The 23451-nt window shown below is 37.2% G+C and overlaps 1 protein-coding gene and 1 non-coding gene across 5 annotated transcripts in view; one reads left to right on the top strand and one right to left on the bottom strand.

Annotated features, from left to right (window-relative positions):
• The window catches only part of COPB1 (coatomer protein complex subunit beta 1), a 47747-nt gene that overhangs the window by 14917 nt on the left and 9379 nt on the right, over positions 1-23451 (bottom strand). For all 4 annotated transcript variants that reach the window (XM_025355282.1, XM_025355283.1, XM_025355285.1 and 1 more), the window contains exons 6-16: positions 21688-21780; positions 19575-19712; positions 16224-16343; positions 14181-14288; positions 13951-14097; positions 12770-12915; positions 10437-10533; positions 9285-9445; positions 8020-8140; positions 2695-2922; positions 2038-2217 (exon numbers count right to left, since the gene is read on the bottom strand). In XM_025355282.1, coding sequence (XP_025211067.1) covers positions 2038-2217; positions 2695-2922; positions 8020-8140; positions 9285-9445; positions 10437-10533; positions 12770-12915; positions 13951-14097; positions 14181-14288; positions 16224-16343; positions 19575-19712; positions 21688-21780 — 1539 coding nt within the window. The remainder of the gene's footprint in view (positions 1-2037; positions 2218-2694; positions 2923-8019; positions 8141-9284; positions 9446-10436; positions 10534-12769; positions 12916-13950; positions 14098-14180; positions 14289-16223; positions 16344-19574; positions 19713-21687; positions 21781-23451) is intronic.
• Positions 12111-12172, top strand: LOC112607451. Its single transcript, XR_003115797.1, has one exon. It is a non-coding gene; the product is annotated as a U7 small nuclear RNA (small nuclear RNA).

Below are 23451 nucleotides of genomic sequence, written 5' to 3'. Positions count from 1 at the left end.
GCCAACAGACACATGAAAAAATGCTCATCATCACTCACCATCAGAGAAATGCAAATCAAAACCACAATGAGATACCATCTCACACCAGTTAGAATGGCAATCATCAAAAAATCAGGAAACAACAGGTGCTGGAGAGGATGTGGAGAAATAGGAACACTTTTACACTGTTGGTGGGACTGTAAACTAGTTCAACCATTGTGGAAAATACTGTGGCGATTCCTCAAGGATCTAGAACTAGAAATACCATTGACCCAGCCATCCTATCACTGGGTATATACTAAAAGGATTATAAATCATGCTGCTATAAAGACACATGCACACGTATGTTTATTGTGGCACTATTCACAATAGCAAAGACTTGGAATCAACCCAAATGTCCATCAGTGACAGACTGGATTAAGAAAATGTGGCACATATACACCATGGAATACTATGTGGCCATAAAATTCGTGTCCTTTGCAGGGACATGGATGCAGCTGGAAACCATCATTCTCAGCAAACTATTGCAAGAACAGAAAACCAAACATCGCATGTTGTCACTCATAGGTGGGAACTGAACAATGAGATCACTTGGACACAGGAAGGGGAACATCACACACCGGGGTCTATTGTGGGGAGGCGGGAGGGGGGAGGGATAGCATTAGGAGATATACCTAACGTAAATGACGAGTTACTGGGTGCAGCACACCAACATGGCACATGTATACATATGTAACAAACCTGCACGTTGTGCACATGTACCCTAGAACTTAAAGTATTAAAAAAAATTTTTTTTTTAAATAATTAAAAAAAGAAAAAAAGAATGTAAAATAGTGTAACTACCATGAAAAACATCATGGAGGTTCCTCAAAAAATTAAAAGTATAATTACCATATGATCCAGCAATTCTGCTTCTAGATGTATACCCAAAAGAACTAAAAGCAGGGACTTGAACAGATATTTGTACATCTGTGTTAACAGCGGCATACTTCACAGTAACCAAAAGGCAATCCACGTATCCAGGGATGGATATATGGATAAACAAAACGTGGCATATACTTACAAGGTAATATTATTCAGCCTTAATAAGGAAGGCATTTCTGATACATGCTATAAAATGAATGAATCTTGAAGATATTATACTGAGTGAAATAAGCCAGCCACAAAAGGAAAAATACTGTATTGTTCCACTTCTATGAGGTACTTAAAATTGTCAAGATCACAGAGACAGAAAGTAGAATGGTGACTGGGGGTAAGTAGGGGTTGAGGGGAAATAGGAATGAGGAGTTATCATTTAATGGACATAGTTCCAGCTTTGCAACATGAAAACAGTTCTGGAGATAGCTGCATAACAATGTGAATTTAATTAATGCCACAGAACTGTACACTTACAAATGGGTTAAAATGGCAAATCTTTTGCAACTTTAACTACAATTCAAAAAAACTAAAAAAATTTTATAAATGTAGTATTATTGATAGCGATTCCCAATTTTAAGGGAAATTGTTTTAGTAGTTCCAATTCTGCTACTGACCTTATCTTAAACAAAAGCAATGTAAGACTGTTCAGTCTAATAGATGAGGGATTAAACGAGATCACTGATTCTTCAATTTATGTATTTAAGGGAGAAGAATCATTTTCCTAATAAAATTCTATATGGAACTCAAAATATTAAGAATATAATAGTAGAATTGCTCTGTTTAAAGTGGCAGAGAATAAGAGAAGGTGAGATCAAGGTGTGGAAAGAGACCACGGCTGTTGCCTGTTCAGCTTCCCTTTAAAAACCTCAGTTAACCTTTAAGGATCCCCTTCCCTCAACTTCTACTTATTGGTCTATGATTCCACACACAACTGGATCGAGTTAAACCATCTGATGGACTTACGGTACTATCACATATAGTAGTAAGGTACTTCATCAGCTTTTGAGTTTTAACTGAGGTTTAATGGACCTATCACAGTGACTTGACAAAATAGTTATCTTTCTTTTAAAAACAGCAGGACTAACAACTTCCTTAAGGAGCCAATTTAAGTAATTTAGAGTCTATCAGACATTTTGTTACCTTGTTAAGTTTAGATGCTAGGGGATCTGCTGCCTCTTTCCTCTGTGTGTTACCCATTGCTGCCAGCAAACTCAGCTGAAACTGATCTTCCTTGCAGTTCATTTCATTCTTAGCAGTTAGTTGCATGAAGGAAATGGGGTCATCAGGCTGTACTGTCACATTCCTCTTTTCAGATTCTTTCTGTGTTGAGAATATAACAAAGTTTCTCTTTAATATGAAAAGATAGTTTTTAGAGGACTTTAACAGAGACAGCCCTCACATATAAAGACTGAAAAATCAACAAAACAACAAGAAAACCCACAAAGCACTTTTTTCTTTTTTTTTTTTTTTCCTGAGACAGGGTCTTACTCTCTTGCCCAGGCTGGAGTGCAGTGGTGTGATCACAGCTCACTGCAGCCTCGAACTCTTAGATTCAAGCAATACTTCCTCCTCAGCCTCCCAAGTAGCTGGGATGAAGGCACATATCACCATGCCTGGCTAATTCTCTCATTTTTTGTTGAGACAGGGGCTTGCTATGTTGCCCACACTGGTCTCGAACACCTGGCCCCAAGGAGTCCTCCCGCCTCAGCCTCCCAAAGTGCTGGGATTACAGGCGTGAGCCACTGCACCCAGAGACACAAAGCGCTTTTGTTGCCTCATCATATATATATACCTTACCTTTTGGGATAATTTCTCTTCTTCTAGTTTAGCAGATAACATGTGAGAAAGGGATTGTCGGCATTCCTTATTGAAAATGTCATTCATTAAAGGTGAACATTCAGACAAGACCTTGAGGCACAGGGAAATTCGATCCACATCATCATCAGTAATTGGCTTCTTAGGAAGAGAGGATTTTCCCAAATGCAGGATAGTAGCCATGAGCAACATAGCCTCAGCAACAAAAGACTAAAAAAGTAGAGAAATGGGTTACTGATACTGTCGTGATTCTCAGACTGCAATCATGTCACTTCATTATAACTCAAAATCTAAATTTTCACTTCACCTGAATAGGACTTCAAATTCTTTGGATTTTATGTCCATATCTGTTTTTGCATTCTTCTCCTTCCTTTCTACTCTTAACTGCCACTCTCTAAGACCTGCATTAATCCTCAATTAGAGACAGCAGCGGCTTTTTAACTGTTTTCCTTTGCTCCAGTCCTTCTCTGTAACCACTTCACATGCTGATGCTGTCCTTTTTAATCCCAACTACAGAAAAGTTAAAAGAATGATATACTTTACCATCTGTTAACATTTTGCCACATCTGCTTACCTATTCTATATATGTACACTTACTTTTTTGGGCTGACATGTGAAAAAGTCTTCACCTCAAAAATACTTCAGCATTCATCTCCTAAGAGTCAGAACAGTTTCCTACAAACCACAATTTCATTTTCTCACCTGAAAAATTCAACAATCCCAAAATACAACTTCTATACTCTGAATTCAAATAAATCTCCCTAAATTGTCTTAAAAATGTTTTTATTTTTTAAATTCAGGATCAGCTTCATGCATTTTATTTGATTGTTCTCTTTCATCCCTCTTAATCTAGACCAGTTCTCTGCCTTTTTGTTTTTAATCACAGTAACTTTTTTAAAGAACTGAGGCCTGTTGTTTTATAGAATATCCCATACTTTTGATTAGAATACCAGATAGGTGATGTTTTATATTTCACACTGTATTGCATCACAAGGTACCTACAGTTAGGCTGTTCAATTATTGGTGCTGCTAAGCGTGATCACCTGATGCTGCCATCTTAATTTTTATACTGTACCAATCATTTCACTCCCCATGTAAATACCTTTAATGAAGGTCAGCCTTCACACCGAAGTTCGTATTACTTGGCCTGCTATTCAAAGTCTTCCACAAGTGATTGCAACTTAATTTTTTAGTCTCATGTAGCATTATCCTGACACATATGCTCTATGCCCTTGCCAAACTGCCTTTGACTGAGTATTGATCTGCACACATGCATGAAAAACTACTGGAGGCCTGGGGAAAAACCAGCAGAAGAGTAAGTATATATCCTCCAGGCTTGGATACTGTCTCCAAAAGGAGAGGAAAGAGAGGAGGGGACAGAAAATAAATCTGAGGAAATGACTGAAAATTTCCCAATGGAGATATAAACCTGCAAACCCAACAAGCTCAGTGACCAAGTACAGCAAACATGAGGAAAACCACACTAAGGCACATCCTAATCAAACTACTGAAACCCAGTGAAAAGGAGAAAATTTAAAACCAGTGAAGAAACACACACACACATACACACACACACACACTCCACCCAGGGAGATAAGAACGACAGCAGACTTCTCACCAAAAAGCCAGAAGACAAGGGAGCTTTATCTTTACACTACTGGAAAAAACCCAGAAAACTCAGAATCCTATACCCACAAAGGTAACTTTCAAAAGTGTACAAAAAATAGACTTTTTCCAGACAAAAACTAGTAGAATCTGTTGCCAACAAATCTGCACTGTAAGAAAAGTTAAAGCAAATTCTTTAGGCAAAAGATATATGATACCAGAAACTCAGTCCTACACAAAGAAATAAAGAATGCTGGAAATGGCATAAATGAAGGAGTGCCAGTGAAATCACAAGCAACCAAACTTCTTGTACCAAACAGTGCAAACATTATTAACTTGGTATGTTACAAGAAACTGGTTCTTCTAAGCAGATACCCGTAAACATTCTCAACTTCCAGAAGTGACACAACCAGGAGAGGAAAGCAAATTCAACTCTGCGATAAAAAAATATTGGAGGTTTTTAAAAAACATAAAGATTACACTGACCAGACCTGAATAAATGCCCACAAGAGAGTTACAAAATAAATTACTGCTCATAAATCAAATCAATTGACAAGGGATAATATATCTTGTAAATTACCTGGCTCTCATTTATGGCTTTTCTTATAATGGAATTAAAACAAAAACATAAAAAAACCTGGCCAGGCACAGTGGCTCATGCCTGTATGTAATCCCAGCACTTTGGGAGGCCAAGGTGGGCGGATCACCTGAGGTCAGGAGTTTGAGACCAGCCTGGTCAACATGGTGAAACCCCAGTCTCTACTAAAAATACAAAAAAAATTAGATGGCCGTGGTGGCAGGTGCCTGTAATCCCAGCTACTCAGGAGGCTGAGCCAGGAGAATCGCTTGAACCCGGGAGGCAGAGGTTGCAGTGAGCTGAGATCATGCCACTGCACTCTAGTCTGGGCAACAAGAGTGAGACTCCATCTAAAAAAAAAATTTTTTTTAGACCAAGCTGTTAAGTCTCCAAAAACCAAGGAAATACGAGTGATGTGAGTGAAACTGTTTCAATTTACAAACCTGCTGTTTAGATAACCAACATAATACAAAGCTGAAGGAATCAAAAGGAGTCCCATTTATACAGGCCCAATTTGAATGTCAGAAATTGCTGTGGTAGGACATTGTAACCAACTTTGCCCTACTACCACAAATGGTCTATGGATTCTGTTTCTTAAATAGTAAGAGTTGAAACAACTTGATCTGTGGCTGCAGAATGGATGTTGTGTTAGCAGGCATGAAAACATTAATTTCTTTCTACATCTCCATCAAAGCCCTTGGGTGACCAGCAAAACTGTCAATGAACAGTAATATTTTAAAAAGGAGTCTTTTATTTCTGAGCAGTAGGTCTCAATGGTGAGCTTAAAATACTTAGTAAACCATCCTGTAAAGAGGATGTGCTGACATCCAGGCTTTGTTGTTCCACTGACAGAGCACAGACAGAGTACATTAAGCATAATTCTTTTTTTTGTTGTTGTTGTTGAGACAGAGTCTCACCCTGTTTCCCAGGCTGGAGTGCAGTGGCGCGATCTCAGCTCACTGCAACCTCTGCCTCCTGGGTTCAAGCGACTCTCCTGCCTCAGCCTCCCCTGTAGCTGGGACTACAGGTGCCTGCTACTACGGCCAGCTAATTGATTAAGCATAATTCTTAAGAGCCCTAGGATTTTCAAAATGGGAAATGAGCAATGACTTCAACTTGCTCACTGGTTGTATTAGCCCTTACCAAGAGTCAGCCTATTCTTTGAAGCCAGGGACTGACTTCTCCTCTCCAGCTACCAAAGTCCTAGATGGCACTTTCTTCCAATATAAGGTTGTTTAGTCTACACTGAAAATGTGTTGTTTAATGTGGTCACCTTCACCAATGATCTTAACTAGCTCTTCCAGATAACTTGCTACAGCTTCTCCATTAGGACTTGCTACTTCATGTCAAACTTTTAAGTTATGAAGATAGGCTTCTTTCCTTAAACCTCATGAACCAACCTCTGCTAACTTCTAACTCTTCTTCTGAAGCTTCCTTACCTCTCTCAGCCTTCATGGAATTGAAGAGAGTTAAGGTCTTAGTCTGAATTAGGCTTTTGGCTTAAGGGAATTTTGTGGCTGGTTTGATCTTCTATCCATACCACTCAAACTTGCTATCAGCAACAAAGCTATTTAACTTTCTTTCTTCCCTTTTTTTTTTTTTTCTTGAGACGGAGTCTTGCTCTGTCTCCCAGGCTGGAGTGCAGTGGCGTGATCTCAGCTCACTGCAACCTCCACCTCCCAGGTTCAAGCAATTCTCCTGCCTCAGCCTCCTGAGTAGCTGGGATTACAGGCACCCATCACCACACCCAGCTAATTTTTGTATTTTCAGTAGAGACAGAATTTCACCATGTTGGCCACGCTGGTCTCGAACTCCTGACCTCGTGATCCGCCTGCCTCGGCCTCCCAAAGTGCTGGGATTACAGGCATGAGTCACCACGCCCAGCAGCTGTTTCTCTTTCTTATCATTCCCATGTTTACTGGAGTAGCACTTTTACTTCCTTTAAGAGCGTTTCCTTTGCATGCACAATTTGGCTACCTACTTGGCAAAAGAAGCTTTTGGCTTACCTCAGCTTTTGACATGCCTTCCTCATTAAGTTTAATTATTTCTCACTTCTGATTTAAAGTGAAAGACATGTGACTCTTCCTTTCACTTAGAAGCCATTGTAGGATTATTAACCAGCCTAATTTCAATATTGTGGTATCTCAGGGAGTAGGGAGGCCCAAGGAGGAGGAGAGAGATGGGGTAACAGCCAGTCGGTGGAGTAGTCGGAACATACACACAACAATTATTACGTTTACTGCTTTATATGGGAATGGTTCCTGGCATCCCAAAACAACTATGATAGTAACATTTTAAAGATCACTGATCACAGATCACCATAATAGATGTAATAATAATGAAAAAGTTTGAAACATTGTGAGAATTACCAAAATGTAATACAGACATATGAAGTGAGCATATGCTTATTTGGAAAAATGGTGCCAACAGACTTGCTCAACTCAGGGTTCCCACAAACCTGCATTTATTAAAAAAAAAAAAAAAAAGCAGTATGTGCAAAGTGCAATAAAATGAAGTATGCCTGTAAATGCTATGTAAATAATTGTTACACTGTATTGTTTTCAAATTTCTATTATTTTTACTGTTTATCGTTTTTTAAAAAAGATATTTTCAATCCATAGTTGGTTGAATCTGCAGGTACAGAAGCTGTGAACATGGAGGACAAACTGCATACCATTGTAAATGGGTGTTTGGTCACAACAGTCAGAAGCTACAACGAAGGTATGAACTACAGATGAGAATAATTTAAAAGACATTCTGGGATAAAACAGACAATAACCGAATGGATGCAGATGCTGGAGAGAAGGACACTTCCTTCGCTGGTCCTGAACTAATCCTAGCAAACTGAAGTGACTTCATAAATCCTTTATCTCTTCCACTGGAATAATCACATGACATTATTATTATATCACTTTGTCAATTTTAATTTTTTTAAAGTCCAAACAGAAGAGGAAGATACTTTATCAATTTTAGAGTAATGTATTATCGTGTCCACTTCTGCTATTAAATCATAAACTCTTCCATGATAGAAACTTGGTATTAATTTTTGCATACCTCACTGTTCAATGCATATAGTAGGCACTCAATGTTTAATTGTTGCATAAATGTACAATAAATGAACCTACATTTTGCTTTTTCTTCTCCTGAACCAAAGCTACATAGCGCAATGCAATCTTGGTCAGAGTTGTGGCAAGGGACGCAGCAACAAAGAAATCTCCGTCCAGAAGGAATCCTCTCAAGGGAGGTCTGCAAAGCAATCAAGGAAAATCAAATCCACCAACTTGTTAAGCAGCATGCAGCTTTTGCATAAATGATTGATATAGGCCTATTAAACACTCTTACTACCATCCTTCAGTGATAAGAATACCTCAGTTAACTAACACCTTAGCTCCCAGAAGAAAGAAGGAAAAAGAAAAGTAATACATGACTTTAAAACATAACTTTGGCCAGGTGCAGTGGCTCACGTCGGTAATCCTGGCACTTTGGGAGGCCAAGACAGGCGGACTACCTGAGGTCAGGAGTTCGAGGACAGCCTGGCCAACATGGTGAAACCCCTGTCTCTACTAAAAATACAAAAATTAGCTGGGCATGGTGGCACACATCTGTAATCCCAGCTACTCAGGAGACTGAGGCAACAGAATTGCTTGAGCCCAGGAGACAGATTGCAGTGAGCCATGATTGTGCCACTGCACTCCAGCCTGGCCGTCAGAGCAAGACTCTGTCTCAAAAAAAGACAATTTATCTTCAAATGACACAAAAGCCAACAGAATATGGAAAGATAAAATATTTAATTAAGGGCATATGTAATTGCAGCTAATGAAGTACATTCAAATTCCAGCTTACCTATTTATCTACTAGTTAAGTCTCAAATTCCTCTTCCATAAAATGGAGATAATATATTCTATCTCAAAGGCTTATTGTCAAGACTATACTACTTAGCACAATGCCTAGCACTTAGTGGGTATTCAATAAAATTTTAGGCATAGATTTCACCATCTTCACCATTAAAATTTACTTAATAGAAAAATGCACAATTTTATTCCATCATTTAGAAATTGAAAAATCTTCAAAATGTTTTCAGATGCTAATAAACAACAAAACTCAAATATGATCAGTTACCCCCACTTAGCATTTTCTGAGTAAAAATAATTTGAATTTAAACAGAACAGTTATTTCCATAAAAACACTGGAAGGGACAGAAGATTAAAACCATCAATACAATTTCTAGGGGGATGAACTTAAACATCTTCCTCTTCTCAAGTACCTTAAATGGCAAATATTTTCATTTTGGTTGCAAAAACAAGAGAAAAGAAATCATTTGACTGTTTTACATACAAGAGTAATAATAAAAATAGTACAGCTGGCAGAGTAATAATGTGTCATACATTACCTGTCTTCCTCTTTCTTGGTGGGTCTAGAACTGCTAAGGGCACTCTGAGTTGCATAGGTACCCATTTCAGTAACCAATTTCTGAACTGGCCCCACAGTTATTTCTTCTTCAGGTTTTAATTCACCAGCTTCTTTCTTTATTTCTGACTCTACAATTGGGATCTAAAAGTCAATTGGAAACATCATTTTAGTAATAGTATCAACAGCAAGCAAAATTATATTTAAATATTTGATTGTTTCTCTAAAAAAGAAATCTCATTACCCTAATGGGATTTTTGGAACTGGGAACTCTGCTTTCAATTTATTTCCTTCCCAGGACAATGCAGTGGGTAGAACAGGGGCTTCAGAGATGGATATTCCAGGGTTTGAATTCTCACTCTGCCACTTACTACTTTGGACCTCAGTTTCTTAATCTGTTAAGTGGAAATCTTAATTCTTTCCACACATTTTACCTAATAGAAAAATGCACTGGACAGTGTCTAACACAAAGTAGATGGTCATTAAGCCTTATTCCTCTTCTTCATTCCTTTTCTTGAAATTTTAACCAAAACAGTACTCATCCTTCTAAAATGAAATAAATCTGACTTATTTGTACATAATAAATTCATCAACTTTTAAATTAACTGAATGGCTATTATGTATTTATTACTCAATACCAGTCCATCATCTAATGTAAGAGCACTAAGAGTATTTAATTATTACCTATTTTAATTTCTTTATTTTATAGGTGAAAAAAAAACTGATGTCTAGTTAGGTTGAGGAACTTATATTCAAGGTCCTCCAGCTAACTGTGGACAGAACAATGACTAGAACTAATTGTCAGGTCTCCTGACAATGAGTCCACTGCTCTTTCTATTCTACCATAAGGTTGTTAGGATGAAGAATACTGTCAGTTTTAGTACATAAATATTCTAAAGTCAGACTTACTCTAAGGCATTGTTCCTTCAAAATACAGGCTAAAGCAGAATTTTACAAGCTGCTTCTTCTGAATTTTTTTTTTTTTAATAAACACAGAATATTTTGTTCAAACAAAATCTAACCTAGAGTGTAAATAATGTAAGTAAAAACACAAAAGCAAATCACTACAAAAAAGTCAGATTTTCCTAAAGGAAAAACTACCATATAAAGTAGCATTTACTAAAGTAAAACATACCTCTCCAAGGGACCTGCGGATCTCAGTCATCACACTCTGAATGTCTTCCTTGGTACTACAGTATTCTCCCAGGATCCATAATGCTCCTCGGTAAATCCTAGGGCAATACAAGATCTGAAACGTGAACTTGGCAGACAAATCTTGAAGCAGAGATCTTTCTTTGTTAATTTAAGCACAAATAAAAACAAGGGCCAGGCACAGCGGCTCATGCCTGTAATCCCAGCACATTGGGAGGCCAAGGCCAGCAGATCACTTGAGCCCAGGGGCTCGAGACCAGCCTGGGCAACATGGTGAAATCCCATCTCTACTAAAAATACAAAAATCAGCCGGGCATGGCGGTGCACATCTGTAATCTCAGCTACTGAGGAAACTGAAGCATAAGAGCTGCTTGAGACCGGGCACAGTGGCTACTGTAATCCCAGCACTTTGGAAGGCTGAGGTAGGTGGATCACCTGAGGTCAGGAGTTCAAGTCCAGCCTGACAAACACGGTGAAACCTCATCTCTACTGATAATACAAGAAAATACAAAAAAAAAAAATTAGCTGGATGCAGTGGCAGGTGCCTGCAGTCCAGCTACTTGGGAGACTAAGGCTGGAGAATCGCTTGAACATGAGAGGCAGAAGTTGCAGTGAGCTGAGATTGCACCACTGCACTCTAGGCTGTGCGACAGAGCAAGACTCCCTCTCAAAAAAAAAAAAAAAAAGAGCTGCCTGAATCCAGGAGGCGAAGGTTGCAATGAGCTGAGATCGTGCCACTGCACTCTAGCCTGGGTGACAGAGCAAGTTTCTGTCTCAATAACGAAAAAACAAAAAACAAAAACCAACAAGATTCTGCAGTTCTAAAGTATTTTAGATAAACATTTCAGAAAGAATCTAACAAAACCTAGGTTTCAGTTCTCTCCAGAAATCACAAAGATTAAAAGTAAAATAACTGTTCTTATTAATTATTAGGAACATTCTAAAACTGGTAAAACTAGCAGTAAAAATAAAATACCAAAATGTTTCACAGAAAAGTGTCCATTTAGGACACAGTGAAGGTAAATTTGGCTTTATCACTTACTATTATAAGAAATGTATTATTTTATGGCCAGGCATGGTGGCTCACACCTGTAATCCCAACATCTGTGGAGGATGAGGTGGGAGGATTGCTTGAGTCCAGGAGTTCAAGACCAGCCTGGGCAACATAGCAAGGCCCTCATCTCTCTTAAAAAAAAAAGAATAAAATAAAATAAAAAAAGAAAACCAGGAATGTATTGTTTTAATGTACAAAGTAATTCACTTTTTATTTTCAGTCACTGAAAAGAGAGGCAAGGTGTTGAACTAAACGATGGAAACAAAAGAAGTACAAGGGATCAGTAAAAAAAATAATAGTAAAGAAAGCAACCATTCATTCATTCATTTAGATTAAAAAAATAAATAGAGACAAAGTCTCACCATGTTGCCCAGGCTGGTCTCCAACTCCTGACATCCAGCAATCCTCCCACCTTGGCCTCCCAAAGTGCTGGGAATATAGGTGTGAGCCACCATACCCAGCCAACAATTCTTTAGTTTACAATGTTAAACTGAATAAAGTCCTTAGTCATCTTTCCCCTAAGATTTTAATTAAATTTATTCAGAAAAAATTAATTATAGAAACCAAAGCTCTAAGAGATTATGGCTGTTAAAAACAAATCCTTAGTGTTATAGCTCTTTTAAAATTTGTTTAGCAGGCTTTCCAGTTTTTGCTGGAAAGCCCTCCCACACAAGAAAAAAAAGCAAATCCTTAATATGATTTTTTTTTTCACAAAAGAAGTAAATCCTGTTCTGTTCACTTCCATAAATATTAATATATTTTCATATCATAAAAACAATTTTGCACTTGTCCCTTCCTTCCTATCTTAGACATACTTCAAGTCTGTTATAGACTATCTATCAAATGCTTTAAATGAAGCAAAAGTTAGATGCAACAGTCCTTTCTCATTAGCAAAGGCTCTCTGAAGGAAAAGACAGATTTAGGTTGCATTTTCAATCTTTCTCTTCATTAAATGTGAAAGGAAGATACAAATAATAGTAATAGCCAAAAAGTGATGACATTTAGAAATATGCTCTTTAGTTACTTTAAGATTAAAAATGTTTTAGAGAAAATCAGAATAGAGACACTGAGCTAAATCACTCCTAAAAAAATTATTTTTGGCCATATATTGTGGATTAACTGACAGTAGAGGAAGCATGATGCTTGTTGTTACACTTGTCTTATTTCGGCTTGATTGTCCTCTCCATTCTATTTTCTATCAACCGACCCTTTAAAGATAAAATGCTTACTTGACCTCACATTTAAATGTATTTTAAACATACTTGACAGATTTAATAGCATGAAAGACTTCAAGCATCTTCTCAACAATAAGCATTCTCAGGTTATCAAAGCGCTGAATGGCTTCACGAACAAACTCCAAGACATCAGCAGCTGCTGCTTCATTATTGTCACTGAGAAATTCCATTAACTAAAAGAAAAAAAAAAAGGGAAAATAGAGCTAGCAATTTTCCAAAAGAAAATTATCTAGGACAATAAATAAATCAATAAATTTATAAAGAATGTAATTTTTTTGTTGTTTTCTAAGAGACAGGGTCTTGCTCTGCTGCCCGGGCTAGAGTATAGTGGCACAATCATAGCTCACTGCAGCCTTGAACTCCTGGGCTCAAGTGATCCTCCAGCAACCTCAGCCTCCCCAGGAGCTAGCACTTCAGGCATGACACTATGCCTAGCTAATATTAATTTTTTTGTAGAGACAGGGTCTGCCTATATTGCATCGGCTGGTCTCGAACTCCTGGCCTCAAGTAATCCTCTTGCCTAGCGCTCCCAAAGTGCTCAAATTATAGATATGAACCGCCAAGACTGACCCTTGTAATTCTTAATAATTTTCAAATACACAACAAAATGTAAATTGAGAGACAAGTGCTATTACGTAAAGAAAGTCACAATGGCTTTTCTGTTTTATGATAAAAGATAAGCCAGAGATCCAAAACTCAAAATAAATGAATTTGATCCTCCTAAATTGTAACTAAAAGTAAAATCATTTTAGAAAGAACTCAAGAGCTCAGAGGCAAAAATCAAATTATAATAACATATCTCACTTATCTGATAGTGACAGCAAAATATTCTAGGTATGTTAATTTTTCCTATAACTGATTCCTTTAAGAGCTAAAGCTATTTAAAATAAGTACCTATTTGCCTTACTGAATAATACATATACACAGCATAATTTTACTTTAGGTAACTATATCATCAATTAAAATAATATGCAAAGCTATTTTTTTTGGTCACTGTTTTTGTTTTTTAGATGAATATGTAAGTGAAAGAAGTTACAGTCCTCACCCTTCTGAGCTTAAAGGTAGAGGTAGACATAAAGATCACTTCTCACCATGAGATTTAATGGTCCCAGGCAGTTGAGATTTCTGGAGTTTGACTGTCAAATAACTAGCTTTTTAAAAAAAATCTATTAGAGAATTTCAAAATTAAAGTGATCAGAATTACATACCACAGGAATAACATTTGCAGCCATATCTGGAAATCGGACAGAACAGGAATGCAATGTTCGCACTAGGAGTTGTCTGTATTTGTCAGTATCTTCATGCTCAGACACATTATTAGTTTTTATCACTTCCTTCTTCAGGACAATAACCAGCTATAGAACGAAGTAAAAATAAGTGAGAGTTATATCACATTTGGGCCTGATAGCTACAAAGCGCTGTCAGAGTTTTGTTTTACCTCTTCAACATTCCTAGAAGAGACAAGATCCAGTGCTAACTGCAGAGTTTTCTTTCGTACTTCTAAGTCTGGTGTGCTCAATACTCTTAGGATATCCATAACCAGATCCTAAAAAAGAAGAAAAAATCAGGAATTAACACCAATCTTTCTGGTCACAAGAAAAGTATATTTACTACAGAATGGTGGGGTTTATCTAGCATCATGTTAATTCTTTAATCAATAACAAAACCACTAGTGGTGGAAGAACTAGATATTTTGGGTCTCCTGATACACTGCAATATGAAATAATATCACATGACACATTCAAACTGACAATGTTTACTTCGACTCTGTCAAGTTAAAGCTCAAGCTCCAACTTACAGTTTATAGAAAGTAACAGAAGTCAAAAGAACAAGCTAAACATAAGAAAGTAGCCATACACATCCAGAAAGAGGGGCATTTTATAGTATTACTGGTCTGGTCTCTTCAACAAATCAGTGTCATTAAAAAAAAGATACTGTCCAAAATTAAGACACTGAAAGGGCATAACCACCAGATATGATGCATGGTTACAAAATAGGCAAACTAAACAAAAAGGGCTTTTGGGACAACTAGGAAAATCTACATATAGACTTGGTATTAGATAACATTAATAAATTATTAACAATTTTGTTAAGTGTGATAATATTATTTGACTCCATAGGAAAATGTAACATTTAAAAGATGCATACTTAAAAACAATTCGAAACTGATAAAAAAGTTCTAAGAGTGAACTCCTGTATATCCTTCACCTACATTCACCAGTTAATATCTTCCCACATTTGCTTTTTTTTTTTTTTGAGATGGAGTTTCGCTCTGTCGCCCAGGCTGGAGTGCAGTGGCAAGATCTTGGCTCACTGCAACCTCTGCCTCCTGGGTTCAAGCAATTCTCCTGTCTCAGCCTCCCGAGTAGCTGGGACTACAGTAGCACGCCACCACACCCGGCTAATTTTTGTATTTTTTAATGGATACAGGGTTTCACCATATTGGTCAGGGTGGTCTCAAACTCCTGACCTCAGGAGATCCACCCACCTCAGCCTCCCAAAGTGTTGCGATTATAGGCATGAGCCACTGCACCCGGCCCACATTTGCTCTTTACTGCTAATCATTTTAGTGTCTCTCTCTCAAGGGTAAGGATAATTTCTTACATAACCACATTATAATTACCAGAGAATTTAACATTGATCAATACTATTAACTAATATACACACCATATTCATATTTCTCAATCTGTCCCAATAATGTCCTTCATAGAAATTTGTTGTTGCTGTTGTTCTGATCCAAGATCAGATTGCATTTACCTGTCATGGGGTTTTATTTTTATAACCATTATTATTCTCATGGATTAAACAAATATGGTGATAATTTTCTAGAATCAGATCAACTTTTGTTCTCAATCAATTGGTATAATAATTTTCCATGAAATGTAAATTATATTCAAATTAAAATGAGTATGTCACTCTCCCTAAGAATAGTCAATACAGTACAAACCAAAAAGATAAAAAAGATAATATCGATTTATTTTAGAAAAAAAATTTTTTTTTTGAGACAGAGTCTCACTCTGTTGCCCAGGCTAGAGTGCAGTGGTGCGATCTCAGCTCACTGCAACCTCTGCCTCCTGGGTTCAAGTGATTCTCCTGCCCTCAGCCTCCCAAGTAGTTGGGATTACAGATGCACCTTACCACGCCCAGCTAATTTTTGTATTTTTAGTACAGACTGGGTTTTACCACGTTGGCCAGGCTGGTCTCAAACTCCTGACCTCGGATGATCTGCCCATCTCTGCCTCCCAAAGTGCTGGGATTACAGGCATGAGCCACCACACCCAGCCATTTTAGAAATTTTTTTTTATGGTAAAGATAATACCCCAAAAGTCTATGATGACTCCATAATTAACACTTTAGCTGATCAAAATATAAACCGCTCAGTTTTCAAGCATTTAGGTTAACCAAGATGGGCAAAGCTTGAGAATGACCTAAATTTGAAAAATATTTCATTTAGGATCTCTCTCTTTCAGATAACACTTACCTGTAATACTCGTTCATGAGCAGGATGCTCTTTTAATTCTATCAAGCGATCCAAAACTATGAGTTTTACATTGTTGTCGCTCTCCTTAATAATTAAATCAATGTAACACTGAGCAGCGGCCTATATAAAAAAAGAAATATTTTAAGAACTAATTCATCTATCATAAACATAAAATCTGAAAATAAGCATGCGCGTGCGTGTGCACGCGCGCACACCCATACACACACACACACACTCCCATGAAGGCACAATACACTCATTAATTAATCCCTGTACTAGAGTTTATACATTATACATTTTGTTCTGAGGAATGGGTTCCTCTAGTCCCTTGTTATTTTTCAAACTTACAGAAGATTAGAGGCATTACAAATTAAAAGGATGAAAAAAAGCTGCTACAGGTAGAAATACTTACTAACAGCCAAAAATTAAGGATTGAAACTAAGGAACAAGCCAGAAAAAAGCAGGAAAAAAATCCCAAGAAGTACATCTATTAAGCATATTTCAGTTTAGAGGCAAAGTCTAACTCACCTGCATTGCAGTACAGAAACAACAAGAATATAAAGATCACCCAGAGTTGTTAAAATATTTTAGTATTTATAATAATTATTAAGACAAAAAATGTGTAAAGTATTTTAGAATGACAGAATAAAATATCCATACTGATATAAAGAAAGAAGGAAGGAAAAGAAGGGAGGGAGGGAAGAGAAAGAACAGCCCTTCCCTGCACAAGAATTTCATTAATAAATATTGAATGAGAGAAACAGAAAACCACCATTAGAATACCATAGCAATAATTGTTGTAAGAAAATCCACTGATGGATGCTGAAATAAGTAGGTGTGAATTTGAGGAACAACAGTATATATTTGCATAGTTTCAAAGTATCTCCCCCCTACAACATTTACTGATTATACCAGAAGAAATCATAAAACTGGAAGATCTGGCAGACAGCACCTTCACTGATCAAGTTTAACATCACCAGTAATAAGACATATAGAAATCATGTACTCCTTGATAAGATACACTGAGAAGGACACATCACTTCTGTGGTATTCTTTCCAAAAATGTACAACCTCAATCTGAGAAAACAGACAAACCCAAGTTGAGGGATATTTTACAAACAAACCAGCCAGTCTTCTTCAAATGCGTCAAGGTCACGAAAAATAATAAATGACTGAGAACTAGCACAGACTGGAGGAAACTATGATATGACCACTAAATGCAATATGAGATCCTAGATTAGATCCTGAACAAAAAACGGACATCAGTGGAAAAACTGATGAAATATAAATAAAGCCTGTAGTTTGGTTAATAATATTGTTCTAATGTTAATTTTGTAGTTTTGACAATTATACAATGATTATAGAAGATGTGAACATATGAGAAAGGCTGGGTGAAGAATATATAAGAACTATGTCCCAGTCAGGTGTGGTGACTCACGCTTATAATCCCAGCACTTTGGGAGGTCGAGGTGGGTGGATCACAAGGTCAGGAGATCAAGACCATTCTGGCCAACATGGTGAAACCCCGTCTCTACTGAAAATACAAAAATTAGCTGGGTGTGGTGGCGTGCACCTGTAGTCCCAGCTACTCAGGACGCTGAGGCAGGAGAACCACTTGAACCTGGGAGGCGGAGGTTGCAGTGAGCCAAGATCATGCCCCTACACTCCAGCCTGAGCAGCAGAGTGAGACTCCATCTCAAACACAAACAAACAAAAAACCAAAAAAAAAAAAAGGACTTTGTACTATGTTTGCAATTTTTCTGTAAGTTTAAAATTATTTCAAAATAAAAAATAAAAAAAAATTTCAAGTTTTGGAGGGTAAAGCAGTAAATTCTCTAATTTAAACAATTTGGCTTTTAGAACAGCTCATTCTCTGAATAGATTAGGGGTTGCTGATATAGTCTTGATAGAATAAATTAGAGAAAGGGAGAAAGGTAATACTCTATTATTGAAAACACTCACTAAAACTTAAAATCTACATGTAACATTTTTCTTTTAATTTTTATTTTCTTAGAGACAGGGTCTCACTCTTTCACCTAGGCTGGAGTAATCACAGCTCACTGCAGTCTTGAGCTCCTGGGCTCAAGCTATCCTCATGCCTCAGTCTTCAGAATAGCTGGGACTATAAGCACACACCGCCATGCCTAGCTAATTCATATTATTTTTTGTCTTGCTCTGTTGCCTAGGCTAGAGTACAGTGGCACCACCATAGCTCACTGCAACCTCAAACTCCTGGCCTCCAACAATCATCCCACCTTGGCCTCCCAAAGTACTGAGTCTCCAGGCATGCACCACCACACCTAGCACCAGCTAATTAAAAAAAAAAAAGTTCTGTACAGATAGGGTCTCTCTCTGTTGCCCAGGCTGGTCTCAAACTCCCGGTTTTAAGCAATCCTCCCAGCTTGGCCTCCCAAAGTGCTGGGATTTTAGGTGTTAGCCTCTGTGCCCAGCCACACACATAACTTTTGACTCCCCAAAAACTTAACTACTAATAACCTACCGTTGGCCAGAAGCCTTACCAATAACACAGTTGATTAAAACATGTTTTGTGGTCAGGCGTGGTGGCTCACGCCTATAATCCCAGCATTGTGGTAGGCTGAGGTAGGCGGATCACTTGAGGTCTAGAGTTCAAGATCAGCCTGGCCAACATGGTGAAACTCCATCTCTACTAAAAATACAAAAAATAAGATGGGCCATAGTGGTGGGCACCTGTAATCCCAGCTACTCGGGAAGCTGAGGAAGGGGAATTGCTTGAACCCGGGAGGTGGAGGTTGCAGTGAGCCAAGATTGCCCCACTCCAGCCTGGGTGACAAAGCAATACCTTGTCTCATACAAAACAAAACAAAAACTCGTATTTCATATGTTAAATGTATTATATATTCTTACAATCAAGTAAGCTAGAAAAAAGAAAATGTTAAGAAAAGCGTATGGAAAATATTTACTACTCATTAAGAGGAAGTAGATCATCATAGAGGTCTTCATTCCCAACCTCTTTACACTGAGTAGGCTAAGGAGGAGGAGGAAGAGGAAGAGGGATTGGTCTTGCTGTCTCAGGAGTAGTAGAAGTGGAAAAAAAGTCCATGTATAAGTGGACTTGCGCAGTTTGAACCTGTGTTGTCAGAGGTTAATTGTACTGTCATTCTCTGTCTGTATCTATATACATGTGTATGAAAGCAGGAAGGAAGAAAAGAAGGAAGGATGAACAATGTAAAGCATCAAATAGTTTTATAAAATTTGTAGTTGTTCTCTCTGTGCCATGTAACCACATAGTGAATTGCAATGTCACTAAATCAAGAGTGCTAAGACAGAAAATCAATCACCTAATCTGGCCTCAAAAGAAATACACAGTACCTTGATTGCAGTTGGTGCACTAGAGAGTGTCACTAATGTCCCAGCAGCTTCATATTTTACAGCAGGGCTGGATGACTGTAGTAAGTTATAGATGCAGCGAATAAAACGAGCTCTTTCTGATGGATTAGCATGACAGACCTAGAGAAGAAAACATTAAGACTTCAACTGATTTCAGGAACGCTTGTTTTCAAATGGAGTTTTTTCATGAACATCAGCTTATGGTATGCTAGTTTTCTCAATATGAAAGCTAAGAACAGTCTTATGAGGACATATGAAAATGTCAGCCAAAATGGGATAAGACACTATGACACAACACTGGTAATTTCAGAAAGAAGTAAGAGGCCAACAAAAACATAGATAAGAAATGGCTTTAGGATGGTGTGAACGAAGTAATTTTTATAGCTATGCATTCATTTATTCATCCCATCATAATTTACATTTTTACTGTTTCATAAAAGGTTTTCTGATGGCTTAAAACATGTGTATGTTATACACAAGTGAAAGAGAAAAAGAAAATGTAAAGTAACAAAAGTAAGGACACATTAACCCAGTACACTAATATGGGTACTGTCACAGGATATTAAATTTGGTCCTACATTTTTATTCTGGATGCCAAAGAGAAACATGACGGATGATATAAATCTCAATAGCTAATAAAAGGAAAATACCAGTTTTTCAAGCAAGAAAGATAACACATTTTTCCCAAGTACTACTACTTATTATTTGAGACTGTATTCAACTTTGGAGAGAAAACTAAAAATTTCTATCCCATCTAAACGCATCCTGATACCTTTGCTTGCATAGCAAATATCCCTTATTTTTTCTCTTTTGAAGTCAGTATTCATATTAGATTTTCCTAAAATATATATAGTCAAATCTCTATTACATGGACATGACTTAAAAGCTATTCCCTTTTACTAAAACATGGACCCTACTAAACAAGTCATTAGATAGCAGAGAACTGCTAATTTTGAGAACCTCAGCGGCATCCTAATACACAAGAATTAAAAAGAACTATAGGCTGGGCATGGTGGCTCACGCCTGTAATCCCAGCACTTTGGGAGGCTGAAGTGGGCAGATCACGAAGTCAGGAGTTTGGGACCAGCCTGGCCAACATGGTGAAACCCCATCTCCATTAAAAATACAAAAATCAGCTCGGCACGGTGACATGCACCTGTAATTCCAGCTACTTAGGAGGCTGAGGCAGGAGAATCGCTTGAGCCCAGGAGGTAGAGGCAACAAAGAGCCACGATCGTGCCACTGCACTCCAGGCTGTGCAACAGAGCGAGACTCCACCAAAAAACACAAAAAACGAAAACAAAAACTGTATATTTACCAGTCTTCGTTTCATTTTAAACTTCCATTCCAAACTACTGGTACCTTGTGTTAAGAGAAGCCCCTTCTTACAGAAGCAAAGACAGCTATAATCAGTTAGTAGTGTCTACCACAGATGTTTTGACCATACTATTGTATTTAATAAAGTCATCTGGACCTACGTTTTGTTGGCCTCTAATGGTATCAATAGCAAAGTTGGATCTTACTGTACCTTTTATCAGAACATTAAGATGTAATAAACTCTTTCAAAGGATATATCACATTAAAGTATTGCCAATATAGTACTTCATTTAAAAATCCAAAATTCTTAGCTGGTTTTAGATTTCCTGTCAATGGCCTACAATGTCATATTTCATGCATTTAAATTTTTTCCATTCTCTTTTACAAACAGGGAACATAAAAAGTATTTAAGGCTTTTTTGTTTGATTTTAGTAGTCTGATACACGCTCAAGAAAATCTTGAATTTTATCCTAAAGCCTAATTCATAATCTATTCAGTGACTGGGAAGTTCACAATGATTTATGTGAGCTACACTGGCTCAAGCCATGAATTTTTATCAGAATCTTTATGGAGGTTTAGAAAGGATATAAGCAAGTATTCTACTTGGAAAACACAATAAACCAAAAGTAAAAGAAAAAAAGGCTTTACTAGGCTATGCTATAAAATATTTATACTATTAAAATATATTATCCTAGCAATTATTATCCCAGAAAGAAACTATTTAACCCTGTCTTAAACTGCTGAGTTTATTTTACCCATCATAGATTATCATTCTTACCTTATAAATCAGTTCAACAATAACCAACTGCAGAATGTCTCCAAATGTTTGAACTTGATCAATACAAGTACTTAAGTAATCCAAAGCTCGATCCTAAAAAAATAAGAATATATTTATCGTCCGCCACCTCATTCAATAGAAGAACTTAATGCATCTTAAAAAAATACACACATTACAACTCAATATAAAACAAATGAGGAGATCAGGGCAAAGAGATATTAATTGGGAACAAAAATCAAGAACAAAGTTAACATATAAAATATAAGACATAAAGTTAAATATATTTTCTGGAAATGAGCCACAAACCTGGGGTCTGATTTTCTAGCAGCTAAACCAAAGAGGGAAAAACTATATGTTATGGGATTCAGGGTATCCATACAATCAAAACCAGCTGCTTAGGTATATAGTTATTCCTATTACTGAGACCTAAAAGAAAAATCTCCTATGTGTTCTCATATATTGGACATTGTAATATAAAGAACTACAATACTGAAAACATCTCTCCAGTAAAAGTATCAATAAATTTTATTGGACTATTTCTGATTATGTCCCTTAATGTAGGTTAACAGCATAATGCCAAAAGCATTGGTCAGTAAAACCAATTACACAAGAGGACAAAACACTGTGGCTCATATAAACAGCTTTCTCATAATCTTGTTTAGGAAGACAAAATGACAATATCGAATACTGCTTCGCATGCCCATTAACGTTGCTACTATCAAAAAAAATAGTAACAAGTGTTAGCAAGAATGTGGAGAAGCTGGAACCCTTGTGCACTACCAGTGGAATGTAAAATGGTAGAGCTGCTGTGGAAAACAGTATGGCAGCTTCTAAAAAAATTAAAAACAGAAGTGCTGTATATTCAGTAATTCCACTTCTGAGTATATACCCAAAAGAACAGAAAGCAAAGTCTCAAACAGATACGTGTACATCTACGTTCACAATAGCATTATTCCTAATAGCTAAAAGGCTGAAGTAACCCAAGCGTCCACCAATGGATGAACAGGTAAACCCAATGTGGCATATATTTACAATCAGGTATTACTTAGCCTTAAAAAGGAAAGAAATTCCAACACATACTGCAACATAAATGAACCTTGAAGACATTATGCTAAGCGAAATAAGCCAGTTACAAAAGGACAAATATTGTATGATTCCACTTACATGGACTACTTAGAGTAGTCAAAATCACAGAGACAGCAAGTAGAATGGTGGTTGCCAGGGACTGGGAGGAAATGGTAAGAAGGATTTTTTTTTTTTGATGGGTACAGAGTTTCAGCTTTGCAAGATAAAAAAAGTTATGAGGATGGAAGGTAGTGATGGTACTACATTATAAATGTATTTAAAATCATGGAACACTTAAAAATGGTTAAGGTGATAATTTTTGTTATGTGTATGTTACCACAATTTTAAATAATTAGGGGACAATCCATTAAAGGAAGATCTGGGGGAAAAAAGTAACAGTATCTAGATTTCAGAGGAATGGAAGGCCTCCATATTTTTCAGTCTTTATGCATATTATTTCCCATATTTTGGTGATAAATACTGGCTAGAAAATTTCAAGATTAGATGGCATCAAGGTGTACAGAGTAATTGCTAACCAAAAGTAGATCCATATACTTTAACCACCAGCAGAGCAGGATGCAGAGTTGGCACCCACGTATGAAAGCTGAAGAACTTAAAAGGATACACATCTACACTGAAGGCCACCCTATTTCCACAGGCATGGCTAAGGATGTACCTATGCAAAGCTACTATTTTTCT

The sequence above is a fragment of the Theropithecus gelada genome, chromosome 14 (genome assembly GCF_003255815.1).
Source record: "Theropithecus gelada isolate Dixy chromosome 14, Tgel_1.0, whole genome shotgun sequence".
NCBI lineage: Eukaryota > Metazoa > Chordata > Mammalia > Primates > Cercopithecidae > Theropithecus > Theropithecus gelada.
This window is presented reverse-complemented; position numbering and strand designations above follow the sequence as displayed.